The 21,912-nt window shown below is 36.8% G+C and overlaps 1 protein-coding gene across 6 annotated transcripts in view; it reads right to left on the bottom strand.

The window, feature by feature from the left end:
- Positions 1-21,912, bottom strand: part of LOC122550648 (mitogen-activated protein kinase kinase kinase kinase 4) — a 285,957-nt gene that overhangs the window by 41,656 nt on the left and 222,389 nt on the right. For 3 of the 6 annotated variants that reach the window (XM_043691715.1, XM_043691712.1, XM_043691714.1), the window contains 9 exons: positions 20,755-20,906; positions 19,869-19,963; positions 19,473-19,481; positions 17,301-17,482; positions 15,764-15,887; positions 14,672-14,842; positions 6,064-6,181; positions 1,458-1,628; positions 904-1,047 (listed from right to left, as the gene is read on the bottom strand). In XM_043691715.1, coding sequence (XP_043547650.1) covers positions 904-1,047; positions 1,458-1,628; positions 6,064-6,181; positions 14,672-14,842; positions 15,764-15,887; positions 17,301-17,482; positions 19,473-19,481; positions 19,869-19,963; positions 20,755-20,906 — 1,166 coding nt within the window. The remainder of the gene's footprint in view (positions 1-903; positions 1,048-1,457; positions 1,629-6,063; positions 6,182-14,671; positions 14,843-15,763; positions 15,888-17,300; positions 17,483-19,472; positions 19,482-19,868; positions 19,964-20,754; positions 20,907-21,912) is intronic. The other 3 variants (XM_043691718.1, XM_043691717.1, XM_043691713.1) reach the window with 2 other exon arrangements.

Raw genomic sequence — 21,912 nt, 5'->3', positions numbered from 1 at the left:
CACAGTTTTATTGACTTTATCTTTGCCAAGAGTCTGTTTATGGGATGTTACTATTTGGAACAGATGCTATTCAGTGGTTAAATAATCTATTATTTTGTTAAGTTTTCCAACAGAGTTAAAGTTACACAAATTCTTCTTTTTGTTTCTATTTTAACTGGGGGTAAGAATAAAGTACGTTTTGCTAAAGCGGAGTAGTGTGACCAATTGAATTACATTTGGAACGTAGCACCTTGCACTTGCCCTTAAATAAGGTAAAAGTTAGGGTTTAGGCTATCTCCTTAATATATTTGCATGGGGTTAGTCTATTCCACAACAGGCTGTTTTAATAGGAAGGATTGAGCAGACTGAAACTATACTCAGTGGATTTTAAAAGAATGAGGATATCTTACTGAAACATACAAGATTCTGAGAGGGTTTAACTGTGTAAGTATAAAGTGAAGTTTCATTGATTGGGGAATCTAGAATTAAATGTGCATCATCTAAGATTAAGGGTGCCTCATTTGAGATGTGAGTTGAGGAAGAATGTGAGTCTTTAGAATTTTCTACCCTAGAGAGCGATGGGAATTGCCAATGAATATTTTTAATACAAGGGAATCAAAACAGGCAGAAAATAGTTAAGACCAGGATCAAATCAGTTGTGATCATAGTGAATGATGGAGTGGGCTACAGGAACCACACGGTGTACTCCTATTTTGCACGTTGAAAGCATTTGACTTAAATAATGCATGTTAATTTGTCATAACAAATGAATTTTAATTGAATTGCACTACTCAATTTTAAATGATCCATTCTAGTTGCAAGCAATCACCTGCCAAAAACATGAAGCTATGTTTCAATATACATTTAGAAACACAATGTACCACAACAGGAATTTAATATATCTAGATGCAAAAGAACACTAACCCGATATTGTCACCAGCACATTCAATCCCTCAAGCACATCCATTTGCTGAAAACGTCTACGATTAATCAGAGGATACACCTTTCCTTGACCACTCCTGTCCAGCAGCATCAGCCCACTTTCCGTACCCACTAATAAATTCACACCTTAAAAAAAACAGGAAGATGTAAACATCTCCTTCATTTAGTAATGGAGTACTCATGTTAACACTCTAGCACCAATAAGAAATGGTTATGCTTTGTGACAACTTGTTCGTGTATATCCAAAGTCAGCACTAATTGAATGTAGTGCAGTTCTTTTTGTTCCATTTCAGAGTAAGATCAGACTCAGTGTTCACATTTGTTCCACAACTTCTTTGCATTGGTCCAAAACTAAACTGCTCAGCAGTAACACTGCATTGGTAGTATTACATGAAATCTAACTTTTTTCTCAACCGAAATAAAGAGCCTGGCTTGATGAAAATGTGAATTTCAACATCCACACTCAATCTTGTAGTATATTCACACACACTCACTTCAATGTACAAGAGATATGTGACAGATTCAAAAGAACTTGCCCCATAATGCAGCGCAAAGGATTTCAGAGTTGAATCGCTTCTTGTACTTCCGGATTTCTGGTGTGTCACTCTGTGGCCTGATGTTGGTTGGATTTACATTGACAACAGATCCTTTTCTGCTTGGATCTTGCTTCACGGACTCGGGTCTAATCTGGTCATTAGAGAAAACAACTACAAAAGACAAATATCAGAGTTAAAAATCATTTCAATATTGTGCTTATCCATACCTCTTCCATTAAAAATTCTGAATAAAATCAAAACTACGCAACACTATCTTTCACTTTTTAATAACATTTCTGAAGTCATAACAGACTCAAAACATTAGCCCGGTTTCTTTCTCCATTGATGCTGACAGACCTGAGTTTCTCAAGCACTTTCTGTTTTTGCAACACTATTTTTGATCTTAGTTTTTGCATATCCTTAATACTAATCCAGAACAGCTGAAGCAGCTGAGTGTTCAAATCACAAGAGACTGACTTCTAAATTTATCTGTTAGGCTGCTGCAGAGGTTCTCAGCTGGGTTGCCATTCTGCCTTCGACAAGTGGATCATTTCATATTAAAGAGAATTATACCAACAGCTAAGTAAGAGAGTCATAGGAATTTTCTCTTTCCTTAACCAATTTTAAGGAATAGATAGAATACGACATTTCTGCAAGCAAATATTTTGTTATGGCATGCTTGGTCTTTGAAGTAGCTGAATAAACAACAGAATTCATTTTGTAAAATATCAAATAATGGACTGAACATGCGAATGTGCACATTTCAGACTGCCAATTCATTAGCTACCTCCAACATAATGCTCCATACATACAACAGAAGCCACTGTGATCAATTGAGACTACAGTTAACACGCTCATTCGAAAACTCTTTTGAAGGACAGGAGGTCATTTCTGACTTCAGGGTCTTTTTGCAGACTTTTTCCATGCTATGTGGGATGGAATAAATGTGATGAGTGGGGATAGCAAAGAACAAATGGAAGTTATGGGATGGTGATGGCCAGGGAATGATGAATAAGACAAAGTAATTAGTTAAGTGTGACAAAACAACATTGGCAATTATTTTATATAACCTCGTTATTGCCTGTGCTAAAAATTAAGATCCATTAGATTTGAATGAAGAATTTTAGCAAAATATCCAGTGCATTAAGAGAATATGTCAGGGTTGATCAAAACCAATAGGGAAGGAACACCTTAAGATCCTCCCAAGTACTAGTGATAAAAATACTGAAAATTAGTGGGACTAACTGCTGACTAGCTGCAGGGATCTGTTATTCTGCATTTTAGGGTTATCGAAGAAGCGGTAATAGAGACAATAACAGCATTGATTGCAATCTACCAAAATTCACACAACTCTAGAAAATATCCCAATGGATTGGAGAACTGCAAATATAACTCCCCAATTTAAGAAAGGGAAGACAGGAATGCAAGAAGCTACAGAAAAGTTACCTCAATTCTGTCAGAGAAAGTGCTGAATCTATCAATGAAAAAATGGCAAGATATTTCAAAAATCATCATGCAATCAACCAGAGTCAACATGGTTTGATGAAAGGGAAATGGCGTGATACAGATTTATTAGAATTCTCTAAGGATGCAATAAGCAAGGTGCTTAAATGCACATTCGCAGCTGTGGAATGGATTTGAATTTCTGAACAAAAGATTTGGTAAGGTTCCACAGCAAAGACTACTGCACAAGATAGCAGTTTATGGCACTGGGTGATGTTTTAGCATGGATGGATGACTGGTTGACTAATAGGAAATACAGAATAGGGATAAATGGATCAACTCAGGTTGGAAAACTATAATAAGTGGAATGCCACAGGATCAGTGTTAGGGCCTCAATCACTAGTGATATATTTTACATCGACAAAAGGACTGAATGTGTTGCAGCTAAAATTTCCGATGATGCAAGGATTACGTTGCGATGATGCAAAAAGTTTTGAAGGAAAATAGATAGGTTAAATGAGCAGGCAACAATTTGGCAGATACAGTACAATCTCAGAAATATGAAGTTATCCATTTTGGCAATATAATTTAAATGGAGAGACAGCACACTTCTTTGGTGGAGTAGAATCTGGGTATTCTCATACATGAATAACATGCAGATACAGCATGTCTTCAGGAAGACAAATGGAAATTCAGCCTTTATTGCACAAAGGAGAGTGTGTGTTAGATGAGGGAAGTCTTACTACAACTGTACAGGGCATTGATGAGATCACACCTAGAGTATGCTACAATTTTGGCTTTTGATGAGGGGTATACTTGCATTGGAAACATTTTAGTGAAAGTTTACTAGAGTGATTCTTGGGATGAAACTTGAAAATGTTCAGAAAATATTTACAAGGATGTTGCCAGGGTTGGAGAGTTTGAGCTATAGGAAGAGGCTGAATAGGCTGGGGGTATTTTCTCTGAATCATCGGAGGCTGAGGAGTGACCTTATAGAAGTTCATGAAGGGCATGGATAGGCTAAATATACAAAGTCTTTTCCCCAGAGTGAGGTATTCCACATCTAGAGGGCATATGTTTAAGGTGAGAAGGGAAATATTTAAAAGGGACCTAAGTGCCAACTTTTTCCACATAGAAGGGTGGTGCATGTATGGAATGAGCTGCCAGAGGAAGTGGAAGAGGCTGGTACAATTACAGCATTTAAAAGGCATCTGGATGGGTATATGAATAGGAAGGGTTTAGATAGATATGAACAAAATGCTGGTAAATGGGACCAGATTTATTTAGGATATTTGGTCAGCATGGAAGAGTTCGACCAAAGGGTCTGTTTCCATGCTGTACATCTCTATGACTCTATGATTCTAAGATGTTGTCTTATGAAGAAAGTTGAATAGAATGGGCTTATACTCACTGGATTTTAGAAACCTACTTCATTGGAGCTGTGAGGCAGGAGTGCTAACCACTGAGCCACCATACTGCTGCCCTCTGAGCCACTGTGCTGCCCTCAATGTTCTTTGAATAACATTGAGCCCCTTTACAACTCAAAACAGTTCCAAATTAAACTTTGTTGTTCCATGACTATCTAATCGTAGCAACAACAATCAAATTGGACAGATTAACAAAGAGGCCTGATGGCTCACATCCAAGTATTCAAAGAAAACCTTGCAAAGAAATGGGAGGCAATGGCCTAGTGGTATTATCATTGGACTGTTAATCCAGAGACCAAGGAAATGCTTTGGGGACCTGGGTTCAAATCCGCTATGGCAGACGGTGAAATCTGAATTCAATAAAAGTTTGGAATTAAGAGTCTAATTATGACCATGAATCCATCGTCAATTGTTGGAAAAACCCATCTAGTTCATTAATGTCTTTCAGGGAAGGAAGCTGGTCTGGCCTACACGTGACTCCAGACCCACAGCAATGTGGTTGACTCTTAACTGCCTTCTGGGCAATTAGGGATGAGTAAAAATGCTGCATAGCCAGTGACGTCCTCATCCCATGAATGAATAAAGAAATTAATGATTTAAAATGCAATTTTCTATTTCCATTTCATCAATCCATTCTAAAAGATGAAAGACTTAACAGCAATCTAGGTTTGTTCAATATATCATTTCAGTTGCATGACACTAAATTTTTTGCTATAAATTCTGTGTCTTATGATCCCCTTCCATGGCTACCCGATGAAGGAGCAGCGCTCCGAAAGCTAGTGCTTCCAAATAAACCTGTTGGACTATAACCTGGTGTTGTGAGATTTTTAACTTCGTAGGCAATTGCATGGAAAAATGTGTTAAACTTTTACAAATTCTTTGCACAGTCTCAGGGAGAGTAGAAAGAATGTCATGTCTTGGGAGATGTACAGAAGAGGCTTGCTAAAAAGATATCAAGAATGACGGACTTCAGTTATGAGGCAATTTCAGACAGACTTTGCTAAATAATCCGAAATGTGCAAAGAACAGCATTTACAACCAATTTAGAATCATCAGACTTACATTGCAGCGTGCGCACGCACACACACACGCGCGCACACACACACACGTCTTTTTTTTGCAGGCAGAAAGAACATATACACACAAGCAGCATTCTCAAAAATCCTTTTTCCTCTGAATCTCAGGAGGTTCATACATGGTAACAACTTCCAAAACTGGAAGTCAATGCTGCAAAGGGCACAGATTACAGATCCCTGTTGCAGCTGTGCACAAGCACACCCTTCTTCAGAAGTGAGGGTCACTGGACCCAAACGTTAACTCAGTTTTGTTCCACAGATGCTGCCAGACTTAGGGATTTTCCAGCAATTTTTGTTTCTGTTTCTGATTTCCAACATCTGCAGTTCGTTGGTTTTGTTTTTGTTTAGACATTGAATTGAAAGGTGGTCAATCACAGCATAAGAGGTATCCATTTGGTCCACTGTCCACCCTTTACCTTTAAACTGTTCTAATGAAATGTCTGTGCCTTTTTCACTCTGTCTAATTCATATTAATAAATCCAAGACTTGTTACAATATCTTTCACGTGTCCAAACCCACTTGAGAACAATGGGAACATATATTCAAAGTTTTAAGATGTTTATTGCAGCAGATCCTTCCAATTGCATTTCCTTTACAAAGTGAATTACAGTCACCATAATCTTTTATATCATGACAAATGCACTGTATTTTATCACTTACCCATTGAAGATATAGTGGTTCCACTAGATGGGGATATTTGCAATAATCGGGGATCTATAAATGGTGTGAATGAAGATGATGATTTGTGTTTCTGGAGTGTATTTCCTGCTGATGGGGTCTATAATAGGAACATTCAATTAAAGTGAATTAAAATTAGAAGAGGCAAAAGACAAGGCAGAATACACTTGAGAGAGATCCACTGTTATTTGAAATTGCACGTTTCTGAATTTAATCATTTTACATATATAACAGCAAGCATTCACATGGTCAATCTACTTTTAAAAGCTAACTTTGCACTAACTTATCACAATTCTATAACTTTCTAATGTCATGAGTTAACTGACATGAGCCTATCACACAAACCAGCGCCAAATGGATTGTTACATTCTTTAACTTAGCATATAAATGAAGAAGCAAACTGTGAATTCTGCACAGAAAAACATACTTTAACCTAAAATTGTGTTAACTTCAAACTTAAGTTGCATATTATAAATATATAAAATGTTGCAGACAAGGTGTAAACAAAACTCTGACCAGCATATCTAATAATCCAAAGAAACACACCAATCCTTCTAGAGTAAATAGCTTAACATAATTTAGACTTGATAAATTTGATCAAACATTGACTTACTTCCAAATGTAAACCTGTGTTACCCAGTTATTGGTTTCAGTGTCAGTTTTGGGTAACTGAACATTTTAACAATGCACAATTTCAATAAGACCGGTTATTTAGACACTGAAAGAAACATGATATGGCAGCATACGTGGAGAAAGAAACAGTTAATATTTTAGGTCCATGATTTTACATCAGAATTGGTCAGAGTTAGAAGTGTATTAGGTTTTGAGCAAGCAAAAGCAGGGAAGGTAATGCCAGCAAAAGGATATGAAAGAGAGATGATTAAATGACATAAGGGTGAATGATCCAAATATAATTGTGGTAATGAAACAAATTAATGAACAGAAGATATGCCAAGAGGTGGTATGAACAGCAGGATCATAAATAACTGAAAGCAAAGCAGATGGAAATAAAGTTTAAAAAAAAGTGAAATAAAACAAAATGGGGGCAGAGGTTACCATCTAAAATTGTTGAAATCAATGATTATCCTAGAGATTGTAAAGCAAGAAGACAAAAGAAGTGCCTTTCCTCAAACTTGTGCCAGTGCACTGCATTCGGCCAAGCAATAGGTGAGAGTGGGATGCTCAGTTGAGGAGTGAGAGAAGTGGTCACCCAGTTTAAATTTGGTCTGCCCAACGTAAATATTAGACAGTAATGGTGAATACAGTATAGTAAATTGAAAAATAACAGGGAAATCACCGTTTCATCTGAAAAGTGTATTTTGCTTCTTAAACCATGAAAGAGGAAAGACATAAAAGGGCAAGATTTGCATTTTCTGGATAACTACTTACATTTTAAGAAGGAAAGGAGGGTTGGGACTGATTGCAGACTGAACAAGGGCTTTGTAGAGGTAATGAGGAGAGGGAAGTGAGCCGAAATTGTATTTGGTGATGGGATCATTCCAGAGATGGCATCAAGGCAGAGACTGATCTGTCAAACATGAAGGCTAGTGGGATCGATGATACGCCTTATCACTGATCTGGGGGGAAATGGCTGAGTGCACAAGTATATGAAATAGAACAGAAAAACTTGATGTACCTTGCCAAACAAGGTAGGGAGAAACATGCAGTTGAGGAGAAAGGACCAACCTTGAAAAATCTGACCTTAGTAAAACCATCAGCTTCATTCTCTTACTCACCCACCTGAATCACTGAACTCAGCATAATGCTAAGTTGTTCTTCTTCATGTTTTTTCGACAGTATGGGGATTGAACCAACGACCTTGATGTTATTAGCACCTTGCTCTATCATCTCAGCTAACCAGTCAGCAGCAAGTAAGAGTGGGCCACAAATGGTAACCTCACCTGTGCTATTTACATGAAAGCCTCACCTTTGGGATGAAGCAATGGTTTTCTTCTGTTTTTTTTTAAAAAATTGACATATTATAGTTACTGGTCTACTCTACACTGGACAGCTTAAATGAAGACTGCATGACTACTTTGTTGAAACAACTCTGTTCCAAGTCTTCTTTTTCAGTCTACAAGTGTGAACCTGGGCCCAATAATGCCTGTTATTTTAAGTTGCCACTTAACACGCATGCTGATGTTTGTATCTTGCATATGTGCTGTGTTCTAATGAAACTCAACATAAGCTTGAAGAGCACCTAATCTTTCTACTGAACACTTGAAAACCTTCTGGACTCATCATGAAGTTCCACAATTATCTGTTATAATGTCTGTCCCCATTGTTTGTTTTTCTTCCCCCCCAATTTTTTCCCTTCCTCATTTTTATCTCTCATCCCCTTTTCCTATGCTCTTGGACAATACTAATTCAGGATTCTGCGATTCGTATCCCCTTGAGATAGATCTTTCATTTCTATATTTTTCTCACAACAACTCCCTTTGACCTTGCACAATTAAACTTTTTCTCATTTAATTTCTTCCTCTCTCCATTTCATCACAGAGCTGCTTTTTTGTTATTCGTCTCATCCCCATCTTCACTTGTCCAAAATCTAATACAGTCCTAATTTTTCCCAGTTCTGATGATGGCATGTAGAGGTGTAACACTAACTCTGCTTTTCTCTCTCTCTCTCTCTCTCCACAGAAGCTGTTGACATGCTGAACTTTTCTAATATCCCCAGAATTTTGCATATGTGAAGGATCTTATTGACATTTGCAGATTTGATAAATATTTTAATATTTGCTTGGCTGTTTATTTGGGAAAACATGAGGACTGCAGATGCTGGAGATCAGAGTTGAAGAGTGTGGTGCTGGAAAAGCAGCCCCCACCCCTCCGTGCAAGGCCCCAAAGGATCCTTCCACATACATCATCTCGAGTCCATTGCTCTCGGTGTGGTCTCCTCTACACTGGGGAGACAGGACGCCAACTTGTGGAACGTTTCAGAGAACATCGCTGGGACACACGAACTAAACAACCCCACCACCCTGTGGCCAAACACTAAGTTCCCCTCCCACTCCGCCAAAGATATGCAAGTCCTGGGGCTCCTCCACCGCCAAACCCTAGCCACCCAATGCCTGGAGGAAGAACGTCTCATCTTCCACTTTGGGACCCTCCAACCACACAGGATCAATGTAAATTTCACCAGTTTCCCCACTTCTCCTCCACCCCCCCAACCTTATTACAGATCCAACCCTCCAATTCGGCACCACCCTCTTGAACTGTCCTACCTGCCCATCTTCCTACCCACCTATCCACTCCACCCTCATCTCCAACCTATCACCTTCACCACTCACCTTCATCTATCTATCACATTCCCAGCTACCTTCCCCCCAGCCCAAATCCCCTCCCACTTATCTCTCAGCCCCCTTGGGCCACCCTCTCATTCCTGAAGAAGAACGAATGCTCGAAACATCAACTCTCCTGCTCCTCAGATGCTGCCTGACTGGCTATACTTTTCCAGCACCACATTCTTTGGCTGTTTATTTATCAACCACTCTCTTTATGCATAAGGAAAAAATTGCAACTGCATTTTAGAATTGTGGTTATTTGAATGTCTCCAAAGTAAAATTAGTTTACACTTTACATCAACAGGTTCTCAAGTGGAAGGAAGCAGCTCATTTTTGAAGGGGATACAAGATTGTATATTAACTAGTTTTAATGTTTAAATCAAACCTTTCAAATAAAACGATCGGTTAAAACCTGACTAAAGTTGCAGAGACTAAAACAGCTCTGTAAATGAAAAGCGCAAGTGCTTTTCACCTTATATTAATTATGAGAAATGTTGAATGCCTTATGAAATTCACTGCTACACCTCATTTCCAATGCAAATTGCATGAGTTGTCACAATTAAAGTTGCAAACATAATTAAACGCAATTGTTCAGAAATGTGTTTAAGACATTTTGTATTTTAGAAGTTTGTATGTCATAAGTAATAAAATGAAAATCTATAAAATTAGTAAGTCCTTTGAAGACTAATTGAACCAATAGAGTGTACCATATAATCACTAAGAAATGCCAAAAGGTACATTTGGCAAACAGGAGAAAGTTACAAAAAACATTACATTTTAGTACTAAAAATTTTCCATGCAACCATGTAGTGATTATTTTGTATATATATGTAAAAATAAAGATCTGGTTTGGATTATGTGCATGCAGCTGCTGCCAAGTTTACCCAATTACACATATTTCTTACAGCACACTAAACTAATCAGCATCAAAACAATGTATTCACACTTTTCTGAACTTCTCATTTAAGGGGTACTACTGTAAACAGTGACTTTCTAACGGGTATCTTGGATACCATCAAACTAAAATACTAAGTTAAATTCTTGCAGTCTTAAAATAGTTGCCTCTTCTTGCAAAATCTAATTAAAAAGTTAAATTGCTCATTTTTCCAATGTGTTTCACCATATGAAAGCTGATGCAACTTAGAAAGAGATCTTACTAGAATTCAAGTCCAACAACATGCTAGAACATCATTGATGTATATATTTACAACAACAATGTTGCTAAACCACTCTGGATTGTACTCATGAAAGTTCAGATCCCTCATAATTCAATCCGATATTCCTCCATACTAAACATTGTACATACTTCGGACCAAAACCTATTTCTAATTATAAGTTTTACCTTAGCTTTACTTTACACAAAACAGAATTATGAAGCCAAGTCTTCCAAAGTTGAAATTTCAGGTACATTCTACTTTGCAGTAAAAGGAACTGCCCCATTTTCACAAAAATAACCCAGAACTATCGTACAAATGGCATTAAAATCATATTCAAGAAGGGTTCAATGGGGCAGCTGCAGGTTGAGATTCCAGTTGAGTCAGAGAGAGAAAAGGAAGGATGACAAAGTTCAGGGGAAGGGGCAAGTGCAGGCCAGAGATAGTGGATGGCGGGAGAAACAGAAACATCTTACAGCCAGGGTTGCTAAGGAGATGAGAGAGGAAAGGTGAGGACTGATTATGTGAACCAGCAGGGAGTATGAACTTATCAAGTGAAACAAATGCATTTATGGTATATGTATAAAATCCTTAAGAAAAGTGGGTTATTTTTGCAAAACTGGAGAATGACATTTTATTACATTTAACCCTCTGACTACTGAATGTCTTTCTCATTAAATATGTATACTTCCAAAAGTACACTGAAGAAAAGTTTGCATGTTAAAATAGCAAAACTTAATGAAACAATTTAATAGTTAGGATTTAAAACAAGACGACCATTCAGTCCAAGTGGTCAATGGCTGTGTTTAAACTCAACATGAGAACTTCCCGTCAATTTGATCTTGCCTTTGATTGAATCTTGGAATTGGAATTTTAGCAATATCTGCTGAGCCAAATAATACACCGCAATTTCAGGGGGAAACAAAAAGTCTAACCAACTAAATTGTGATGCAGAAATGTGACTGCAGTGATCAAAGGGTTAATATTGCTTTTCCCTAACCAAAACATACAAGTCTGATTGCAGAAGCACAAAACATATGAAAAGTGGTTAAACAAGAAATGAGAATATTAGTGAAATGAAATGAAATGACAATGATACTTCAAAAAGCAAATAAAACTTGCCAGTTTAATGCTTATAAATGCTAGGATGATTACTCCAAAATGATTGAAATGGAATACAGAAGATTGTGATTGAAATAGCACTGCATGCTTACCTAGTCATCTTTTTTCAGCCAAAGAAAACTTTCCTTAGTAAAGCAAACAGTGTTCACTTTCTCTCCACCCATTATATTAATACAAAATTAACTTGGTGGTTATAACAGTTTGAGATTTCATTTTCTCATAAGCACCAAGTATCATAGTGCCATTTTCCTTTTTTTGATCATTGAGTGCGGAATGGGCAGGGTGTTTGACAAAGACACACACCAACTCGAGAGCAATTATGTCTTATTGGAACCCAAAGCAGAATAATTTATCCCTGATCACTCTGATATTCTAAATAATTGTTCCTCAGAATCTCCAACCCAAAAATGGCATTGTTCGATCCTAATTGAATACTCAATATTAGAAAATACAAAATCAATGGATTTGTAAGAATTTTAATACATTGTTCCTTAATCTTCATTAATCTTGCAAATCCTTTAGTGCACAATAAGGTTCCTGATGAAGGGCTTATGCCTGAAATGTCGATTCTCCTGCTTCTCAGATGTTGCCTGATCTGCTATGTTTTTCCAGCACCACGCTCTCGACAAGAAACCAAACTTAGTACTACTGTCAAAATTGAGGGAGTAAACTGCAATAAAATTATTGGGTAAACCATTGTATAAAGCAAGATGTGGCACATTACAGTGCAGAGTGATCTGTACTGGGGTCTCAACCTTTCAACTAATACATGAATAACTTGGAAATATGAAGAGATTTGGGCAGCCAAATTTTCAGATGACAATTAAGATTAAGTTCTTTCAATAGAAACAGAAAGTTACAAATGGACCTGCAGATATTGCACAAGTGGGGACAGACGGGAGTCATGTGACAAAGTCCTACTGTTATCCACCTAAGAAACTGACATCTGAGTATTTTCTTGAATGCAACAACCTAGCAACTGAGGAGGGCAGAGGATTTTGTGGGTGTGCGCACAAAAATCACTGAAGGATAGTGAATAGGTACAAAAATGAAAATCAAGTCAAATGGAATGCTGGTATTTATAAAGTGAGGAAGATTTACTTCAATTATACAGTTCTATTCTGTCCTCATCTCGAGTACTGTATTTAGTTATGGCACCAAACCATATACATAACTTTGAACGGTGCACATTGTAAATTTACTGAAATTATATTAGGGATTTAAAGGATAAATTATGAGAAGGCATGCATTTCACTGAACTGCAACAGTTGAGAGGTAGTTTAATTTAAAATTTTTTCTAAGAAAATCAATAAGTTAGACAGGAATAATTTATGTCATATAATGGAGGAATAACGAACAACTGGCACACTCCACAATAGCTCTGAATCAGGACATGGAAGGGAGCCGAGACACAGGAAAATTACTAATAGTAGGGTTGTAGTATTAAACGAAGTACTGGAGCTGTGGGCTGACAGGCTCCCGCATCCTGATGGGCCTCAACCCAGAGTTAAAACAAGAGATGGGCAGACAAGCTGAGAGAGGAACAGGCAAAACAGAGAAAGAGAGAAGGAGCAGATGCAGGCGGAGAGTTGGAAGGAAAAAGAGACAGGGAGGCAGAGATAGGGGTTGGCAGACACACAGAGTGAGAGAGGGGTGCAAACAGGGAGAGGGAGAGAGGGGTTGGGAACAGGAAGAAAGAAAGGAGGGCAAGAATGGGGTGACAGATGGGACAGGAGAAGATGGTGAAAGAGCATGAAAGGTGACAATGTGGGAAATGGGGGAGGAGGGAGTTTATGAGGAGGGGAAGAGAGGGGGACAGGATGGGGCAGGGAGAGGGAGGAAAAAGGAGAGATGGTGATGGGAGGAGGGGGAGAACTAGGGCATGTGTGAGAGCAAGAATTACAAGTGTTTTTTAAATTTCTGCCTCACCTGTTAGAGGGAATAAAGGGATGGAGTAATTTTGGGATGCATGCATGGAGCAGTCAGGCTTATTTTAAACCTTTCGCTCATGTATGGAACTTTCATTTTTAAAAGGTCTTAAAACTTTCAATAAAACAATTTCCTCAAGGCTTACTGATTGCAAAAGTTGACTTGAGTGTTTTCCCTTTATGTAACAAGGTCAGATTGCATTAATTCACAGATCGAATGAAATGTACAATACCTTTTGAATATTAGGATGTTTTATAGTTATAATTTTTAATAGATGGATCAGGTCATTAACTGAAGGAGAGCACGAGTGAGAAATTTCTATTTATTGTAACTAATTGTCATTCTGCTGAATAAAATCTAGCTTACTTTCCCCATTGAGATCTAGACATACATATGGATAACTTCACATTATATCAGCTTCAGTATTTCCGTTCACAATTGTATCACAGTTAACTGAAAATATGTTGCTGGAAAAGCGCAGCAGGTCAGGCAGCATCCAAGGAGCAGGAGAATCGATGTTTCAGGCATGAGCCCTTCTTCAGGACCTGCTCCTTGGATGCTGCCTGACCTGCTGCGCTTTTCCAGCAACACATTTTCAGCTCTGATCTCCAGCATCTGCAGTCCTCATTTTCTCCTATCACAGTTAACTGGAAATCTGCAGCGAGTGGTAAATTGCCATTCATAAAGCCTATGAGTGCCAATCACATCACCTGCTGGAACAGAATATTTCTTGAATACAGTTGTGTTTGGCTACATGTCATGCCCATGTTCTTAGAAAAATATATTTAGAATTTCAAGTCCAATTCAAAACTCAAAGTCAGATTAGTCAGCTTTCTTAACTCAGTGGCAATAGTGAATGACTGAGATTTTTGTTCTCATTTTACAAATCAAACTTTATAATATTCATTAACTGGCAAGTTTTGGAATTAAAACATTCTACCCTGTAAGAGGATTTAGTGTTTTAGACAATAGCAGTGTAGAACTGACACACAGAAAAAGTTAAAGATGAGAAGCATTGAGATTGACTGGAGTGCTGTTGTGACTAACTAGTTTACAGGAGTGGTATGCCAGAACAGCAGCCGGCTATCGTGTCAAACATACCTCATTAGTAGTGAGCTCGTCCTGGGGCAGCTGAGGGGGCATGATGGGAGACTGCTGGCTGGTTGGGGAGGTGGAGGAATGGCTTTGCTGTATGAGATCTGGCAAGAGGTGAATGCGGGTTGCAAAGCCATTACTCTCATGGTGGCTGGCACGCTTTAATTCACCTGCGCTCTGTAGAAAAAACAGGCATACTTGTCTTGCTGAAGAGTTGCTTGAATACCTATCACCCTAACAGTTAATTGGCAGAAGAGTTAATGCAAAGTTGGATTTTTCAGCTTTTATCGCAGCACAACTAGTTCTAACAAGTAAATTTGGTATAATTTGACAAAACCACTTCAATAGATAAGCACTTCACATTACTCCAGGCAGAACAAAGACTAGTTACAAATTCAGCAGTGGTTTCAATAAAAATATTGCACGTTACCTAAATTCTAAAGCTCTCTTAGATGGAAATGTAAGATGTTAATTTGATCTGAAGCAGTAAAATACTCCAAAAGTGACAAACATTACAGCATGTACTTGATGTGCTGTTGGGTAATTAATAATTTAAATTGCTTGTAATAACTAATGTCATGGAATTTAAAGAGAATGTAGTATGGAAAATCAATATGTCACTCTGTAGGTGTTTCCATTTTTGTAGCAATGCTGCTTAATGGAGTTAAAAATGGAATTACCTAACTACAGCTGCAAATGTGAGGTTTTAGTTTTTTTAAAAAATGTCTGAAGTTAGAGTAAAACACTTACATGAATGATGGCTTACAGACAGGTTAGTTTAATTTAAAAACATCATGAACTGGTGTCAGACTTTAGAAATGAACATTGTGCATCTATCATTTTTCTCTGCAGTCACTTCCTGTCCATCTAAACTCAAGGTTTTAACTTCCAAGATGGACATAGTAACACATGCAAGACAACTGCAGCAAATAGAAAAAAATAAGAATATCTTTTGTGCTAAATAAAAAAGGAAATCTAGACTGAAGAACTGATACATTTATATCAATTGCTAAGGTATTAACATGAAAAATAGCAGAAAACATTCTGCTCAGTAAGAGTTAATAGACAAAAGGCAGATCTTTGTCTGAAATACGGTACCTGTCGAACAATTAAAGTGCCATCTTTAGAGGGAGTAACAGGCGTTTCAGCCAGCAGCTCCAGATCATCATGAACAATCATCGTATTCACTGATTCAGTTTCACCATTGCTCAGTTTTGAAGATCTGATAGAAAAAATGTAGACATATACAGTATGTAATTGAGAACATTTTGGAAATTCAGTTAAATTGTGAAGTTGTAGAATCCAATTCGAAGTTCAGGCCATTCATAGTCAGTCATACTGAAGACATGTGTAACAACAATGCAAATTACCTGCACCCATTTTAATGGCTTCACATTTCAACTTATTTTATTACACCATACCAATGTTGTAATGTCAGCAAATATGAAAAAGGTGCATTGCATTAAAAAGGCAGTCAAAGGAAATTTGAGTCCAAGGGAAAGATCTTCAGTGGATTAGATACATTCGCTGAAGTAGTGAGTTACTTCTTTGCATCAGTTTTCATGAGGCGAAGTGCTGCCAATGTAGCAGTAAAGGAGAAACATTGGGGATACTGGGAGTTCAAAAATAATGTCACCCCGTCTGCTAAGATACATCCAACATAAAAACTAAAGGAAGATTAAAATTGTAGAGGCATTGGCTAAAATCTCCCAAAACTCCTTAAATGTGTAGGCGGTACAAGAGGACAAGGGAGAGGGCATTTGCAAATTATAGAAATGTTGAAACAGGAAAAGGAGGAGGAAAATCCTGGCAAATACAGTTAGCCAAGCACTAGTATTGGGAAAGCATCTGTAACAATCCAGGAAAATATTCATTGACATTTGAAAAAGTACAGCCTGTGAAAATCAGCAAGGATCTGTTAAAACCAAATTGTGTTTTACTAACTTGATTGAGTTCTTAGATGAAATATTGGAGAGGGTTGCTGAATGGTGAAATTGATGTTGCACACAAGAACTTTCAAAAGTATGCGACGAAGTGCTATATATTATGCATTATATTACATATTATGTTACATAACAGAGCAAAATAAAGATAATGAGATTAAAAGAACAGCAGTAATGTGGAGATGCAATTGGATAAGAATCATAAAGTAGAGGTTAGTTGAGGATGGTGACACCCCTCACTGGGCTAGTGCACTGGACATGAAGCCCCAATATTCCCAAAGTCATCACAATAGTTAAACATTGATCAGTGTATTCAAAGTCAGCAAATTACCAGACAGACAGACCTAGGCAAATACAAAACAATCACCAGATTTCTGAATTAACAAGAATGACCATTTGTTACATTTACTCAAGGGACTAATTTAGTATTTCTGTGCCAAAAGGCCAGAGTGTGAAATTTTCAAAAAAAAAAACAACCCTGAGTGAAGGCATGAGTGACCTCTTTCTCTGCTGTAAGGTGTCAAGATATAATTCAAACTAAGCTTCCGTTTTAAAGAAAAACTGGCAAAGAAACAGCTCTTAAGAGATATTCAAAATAATGCTGCTGAGTTCTATCTTACGAGCGTTTCCAATTCTTGAAATGAGTCACAAATAAATTATTTTCATCACTGCCATTAACTAAAATTACGTACACTGCTCGAGCATCATCTGACATAGGTCCGGTTTCATCTGTCCCTTCTTGTTCCAAATCTTCATCTTCTTCATCAGTAGTTCCTGATTCATCACTTGATGAAGAATAATCTGTAACTTTTTGAGGAGGTCGAACATCATCCACAGCTCGAAGCTCTTTAGCCAAAGCAGCAAGATCCTGAAACTAAGAAATGAAGTCATTTGCCAACGATTGAGGTTCGGTGTTTACACTGATCAAATACAATGACATGTCAACAACAGGCTATGAAACACTAAAAAGCTGCAAAATTTACTTCATGCCATGATCAAATTTTATTATTGTACATAATATGGACATCCTTGAAGTAAAATATTTTCATTGACCGGAAATATTTTCATGATCTAACAGTTTACTATTTCCTTGTAAATTAAGTAAACAATAAACCAGCCTGGGAACTGAAATGCATAGGTGAAGGAAAGCAACAGAAGCAAGAACTCAGGCAGGCAAAGGTATAAACGCATCTTAGAAATACATGGAATTTGATCTGATGTTAAAGCCTTTTAAAAAGAATAGATGGAATAAATAGACAATGGCACTGGACTTAAGTTGAGATTGATACAGAAATGGCCAAAATTATTTCATAAAATAGTTAAACCGCAAATTGCAACATTCAACCAGATGCAAATTCCACTATAACTAAGTTAGTTTGAGACACCAGGGAAGTCAAAGGATTTACTTTTCAATGCAAGTTTTTTTTTAAATGAGAAGTGCCAAAACAATGATCTGTAAAAATACAGTCTTTACTTACAATAATTCCACCCTATTTCAACCAGCATCAAAACAAAATTATGCATAAGTCAGCATGATTTGACACAGCTTCTTCATCCATTTGCTGCACTTTGTGCCATTCCAAAAATTTCAGCCATAAATGGCTGGTTTAAAACAATATAAAATCATAGAGGTCAAGTCGAAATATTTATTTTATTCAATTAAAATATTTGTTTTTCATACTTCTCATGATAAAACAAATTAATTGTATCCCTGTATTTCAGCCTTTGATAAATAGTCATCCTCAACAAAAATATTCAAAAGGAATCAAATGTTTGCTATTAAATTTAGAGTTTATTAACTCTAATGTTTTGCACTTAAAATAAATGTAGTTAAAACGTAACAGAATAAAAAAACCAACATACACACATTAACAATGATCCAAAAACTCAGAACACATTGTTTATTAAAAGTATGGACTGGAACCCCAAAAAAGCATACACATCAGGAGTTTTCAACAAATACCATATATACTCGTGTATAGGTCAAATTTTAAAGATGGTTTTTAAAAGCTGAAATTAGGGGGTCAACTAATACACGGGCACAAGTTTTGAGGGGCTGAAATTCATGTGCAGTTCAAAATACTGTAATATTAGCAAAAGTCGATTTGATCACACAACTAATCCCGGGTAAAGAAGAAAAACACAATGAGTTACAGTAAAAGTCATTACCGGATAAAAGCAAGAGACTGGTATGAAAATTTAACATGTCAAAGATTCATTGAAATCCTGAAAAATCACACTGTTAAAGATCATCATGGCCTGGTATAATGGCATACTTAAAATGAAACATTTATTAAATTCTGAATGTGTAAACATCTTGAACTTTCCTGCCAAATTCTTCTGTTTCTCTCCATTTACTCATATGTTATGAACCTCAGCAATATTAACACATTTGTCAAAGAATTAAAGATATACCGGTATGTAACTAATATATCACACTTTTATTTAGATTTAATGACACAATTAAAATAATTAACTTTTTAACAATATTAACTTTTGGACGTCTCATTTTATAAAGCGTGATAAGTACCGACAGACTTAGTACCAGTCTGAATGAATGAATGAATCAAAACATGCTGTAGTAAACCCAAGTGTGGTAAGCAGAGTTTTGAATGAATGGAGATGCGATATAGTAACAAAGAGTGATGAATAGAGCTACTGGTATGAATGAATGAATACGATTTAATGTGATATAGTAGGGTCAACTTATACACAAGATGTATGGAAAATACAAGATTTTTTGGCCAAAATAAAGGGTCGACTTATACGAGATTGACCTATACATGAGTATATATAGTAAATCAATCTGTGCAACTAAAAGTGCAAGCAAACATGAGGAAGACTGCTAAAATGGCATATCTTACCACATCCCCCTACAATATTCAGCAACCCATGTGAGTGGTCATGTGATTGAGTCATTAGCCATCATTGGTCAAATCAACAGGGTTCAAGGGGAGGAGAAAGAGAAGAAAAACCACCATAAACAAACATAAACTTCTACCATATTATTTTGTTTCTAAAAAGAGGAAATATATTTGCTACAATAATACTTGTGACAAATAATTTCATAAAATGTCTTTCAATATCAAATTGGGAACATGCAAATCCATAAACTTGAATTCAAAGAACTAGATGTGTCATAAATGTAAAATTAATTCAAAATTTAATTTGTATGAAGTTTGTTCAAGAAAGTTTATACGGACTGCAGTTTGGAAAATGTGATATAAGTATTTACAAGTAAGTGAGCTTTAAAAGCTTACAGCTGGTCTACTTGGCCTGAAGTCCTTTTTCTCCTCTGGTTTCTTGTTAAGATTATCATGGCGTTGGGATGGTGAACCCTCAGACTTTGATGACGCTGTAAATAAAATAGTTAGTTCAAAAATCTAAGTGAAAAAGTGAGGACTGCAGATGCTGGAGACCACAGTCAAAAAGTGTGGCGCTGGAAAAGCACAGCCAGTCAGGTATTCCTGAAGAAGAGCTTATGCTCAAAACATTGACTCTCCTGCTCATCAGATGCTGCCTGACCAGCTGTGCTTTTCCACACCATACTTTTTGACTCAAAAATCGAAGTACTAAAGCACTAAATTTCAAGATTTCTAAGCAAGCACACAAACATGTAAATTCTAAGCAGCTAAAGGCACAAAAATGAAATTAACTAACATTATAATAACAGTTTGAAAATCATGCAGATTTACAAATTTGAATCTGGGCCACGTCAATATCATGATATGCAGTTAAACTTTTGCTGATTTTTAAACTTTTGCAGTACTTGTACACATTTATTTCACAGCCTGACATAGTGGCTTAAACTGAATGCAATTACTGTGTTGACAAAAATATTAACAATAAACAATTGTTTATAAAAGTGATTACTACTGAAAGAGAACTAATTTCCTTTGCATGCAAGTATTAAATGTTAGAGAGTCTCTAACATTAGAGTAACCAGCAGTGCATGTCTACAGGTTTCTTCTTCAATGTAAAAAGTGTAACTAAAACCAACCATCTGAAAGCCATAACTACATTCACTTGGTGAACTTTTCATCCTCTTCTTTAAAGCCAATATGACCAAGGGAATCTGCTCTTCAAGGAAACAAAGAGCAAAGCAGTGTACAATGCACTTAAATAATTCAGAAAGGAAAATCTCACATCGTAGCCTGTAGCGTTCACCAGATCCAGTTTGAGAGCCAGGATGAGATCCTGGCTGTGAGCCAGAGTTGCTGGAGCCTGAGGAACTGCCACTGCCTGGTCTTGGTACGAGTTTCTCCACCCTCTCCCACAACAGCCTGGGCTCTACATTGCTACAGAAGAAATGTATTTAAATAAAAAGCTTCAGCTCTTCACAGGTGGCCTGCGCAACATAAAATTCACAGATTAAATCAATATAAAGCAGTCATAGTTTTAGAATACAACCATTAGGTCATTAAGAGCACACAATAAATGAAGGAAAAATTGCGTACTAGAAACTCAAATATTTAATCAATTCATTCTTTAACAACAGCTAAGACTCCCAGACAGCTGGTATAATCAAACCTGCTGATACTGAACCATCTATACCAATTCACTCTCAGCAAATGAGACTCTAAATGCAGTATTTAATGATACAAAAACAAAACACATCAAATGCTGAAATTCTGAAATAAAACCAGAAAATGCTAGAAGTACTATACTGAAATGCAAATAATTCATATATTCCTTAATACATAGTATTTCTTAAGATTGGGAAAGCCAAAACAAAATTAATTTATTTTTAAATATTCCTAGTCACAACTTTTCTTGCAAATGTCTCCTCTCCTTAACTCTCTCTTATGGGTGATCAATGTGCCATCTGAAACTAGTACACTGTGATGGTTACCAGGAGTCATGATGTATACTGCTCTGCAGAGGGCAGACAGACGACTAGTTACAGCATCTATCAGTGAACATCTTTTTTGCATGTTTCATTTTGCTCAAAAGTTAAAATTATTTTTTTCTACAGATTTTCTCCAGTGGTAAACTCTAGTGAATATCACCAATGAGCAATTTATTGCAACAATTTATTGGGAAGGAAATTAAAGACAATGGCATTCTACCTATTTGTCAACATTACTGCTCTGCTTCGCTATGCTAATTTTATTTTGCATATTTCCCTTTCTTGGGTCTCTGTACAGTTTGAAATTGGCATGGTTGTGACTTAATGAATTCACAAATTGTTTCCTTCATCAGCTGTTAATAAAACTTACAAGGAATTAACAGAACAAAAAGGCAATTAGTTTAGAGCCAACTCATTTTCCTCTTTAGAGAAAGAAGCGGAAGCTAGTTACAACA

This window comes from Chiloscyllium plagiosum, chromosome 6 (assembly GCF_004010195.1).
Source record: "Chiloscyllium plagiosum isolate BGI_BamShark_2017 chromosome 6, ASM401019v2, whole genome shotgun sequence".
Lineage (NCBI taxonomy): Eukaryota > Metazoa > Chordata > Chondrichthyes > Orectolobiformes > Hemiscylliidae > Chiloscyllium > Chiloscyllium plagiosum.
This window is presented reverse-complemented; position numbering and strand designations above follow the sequence as displayed.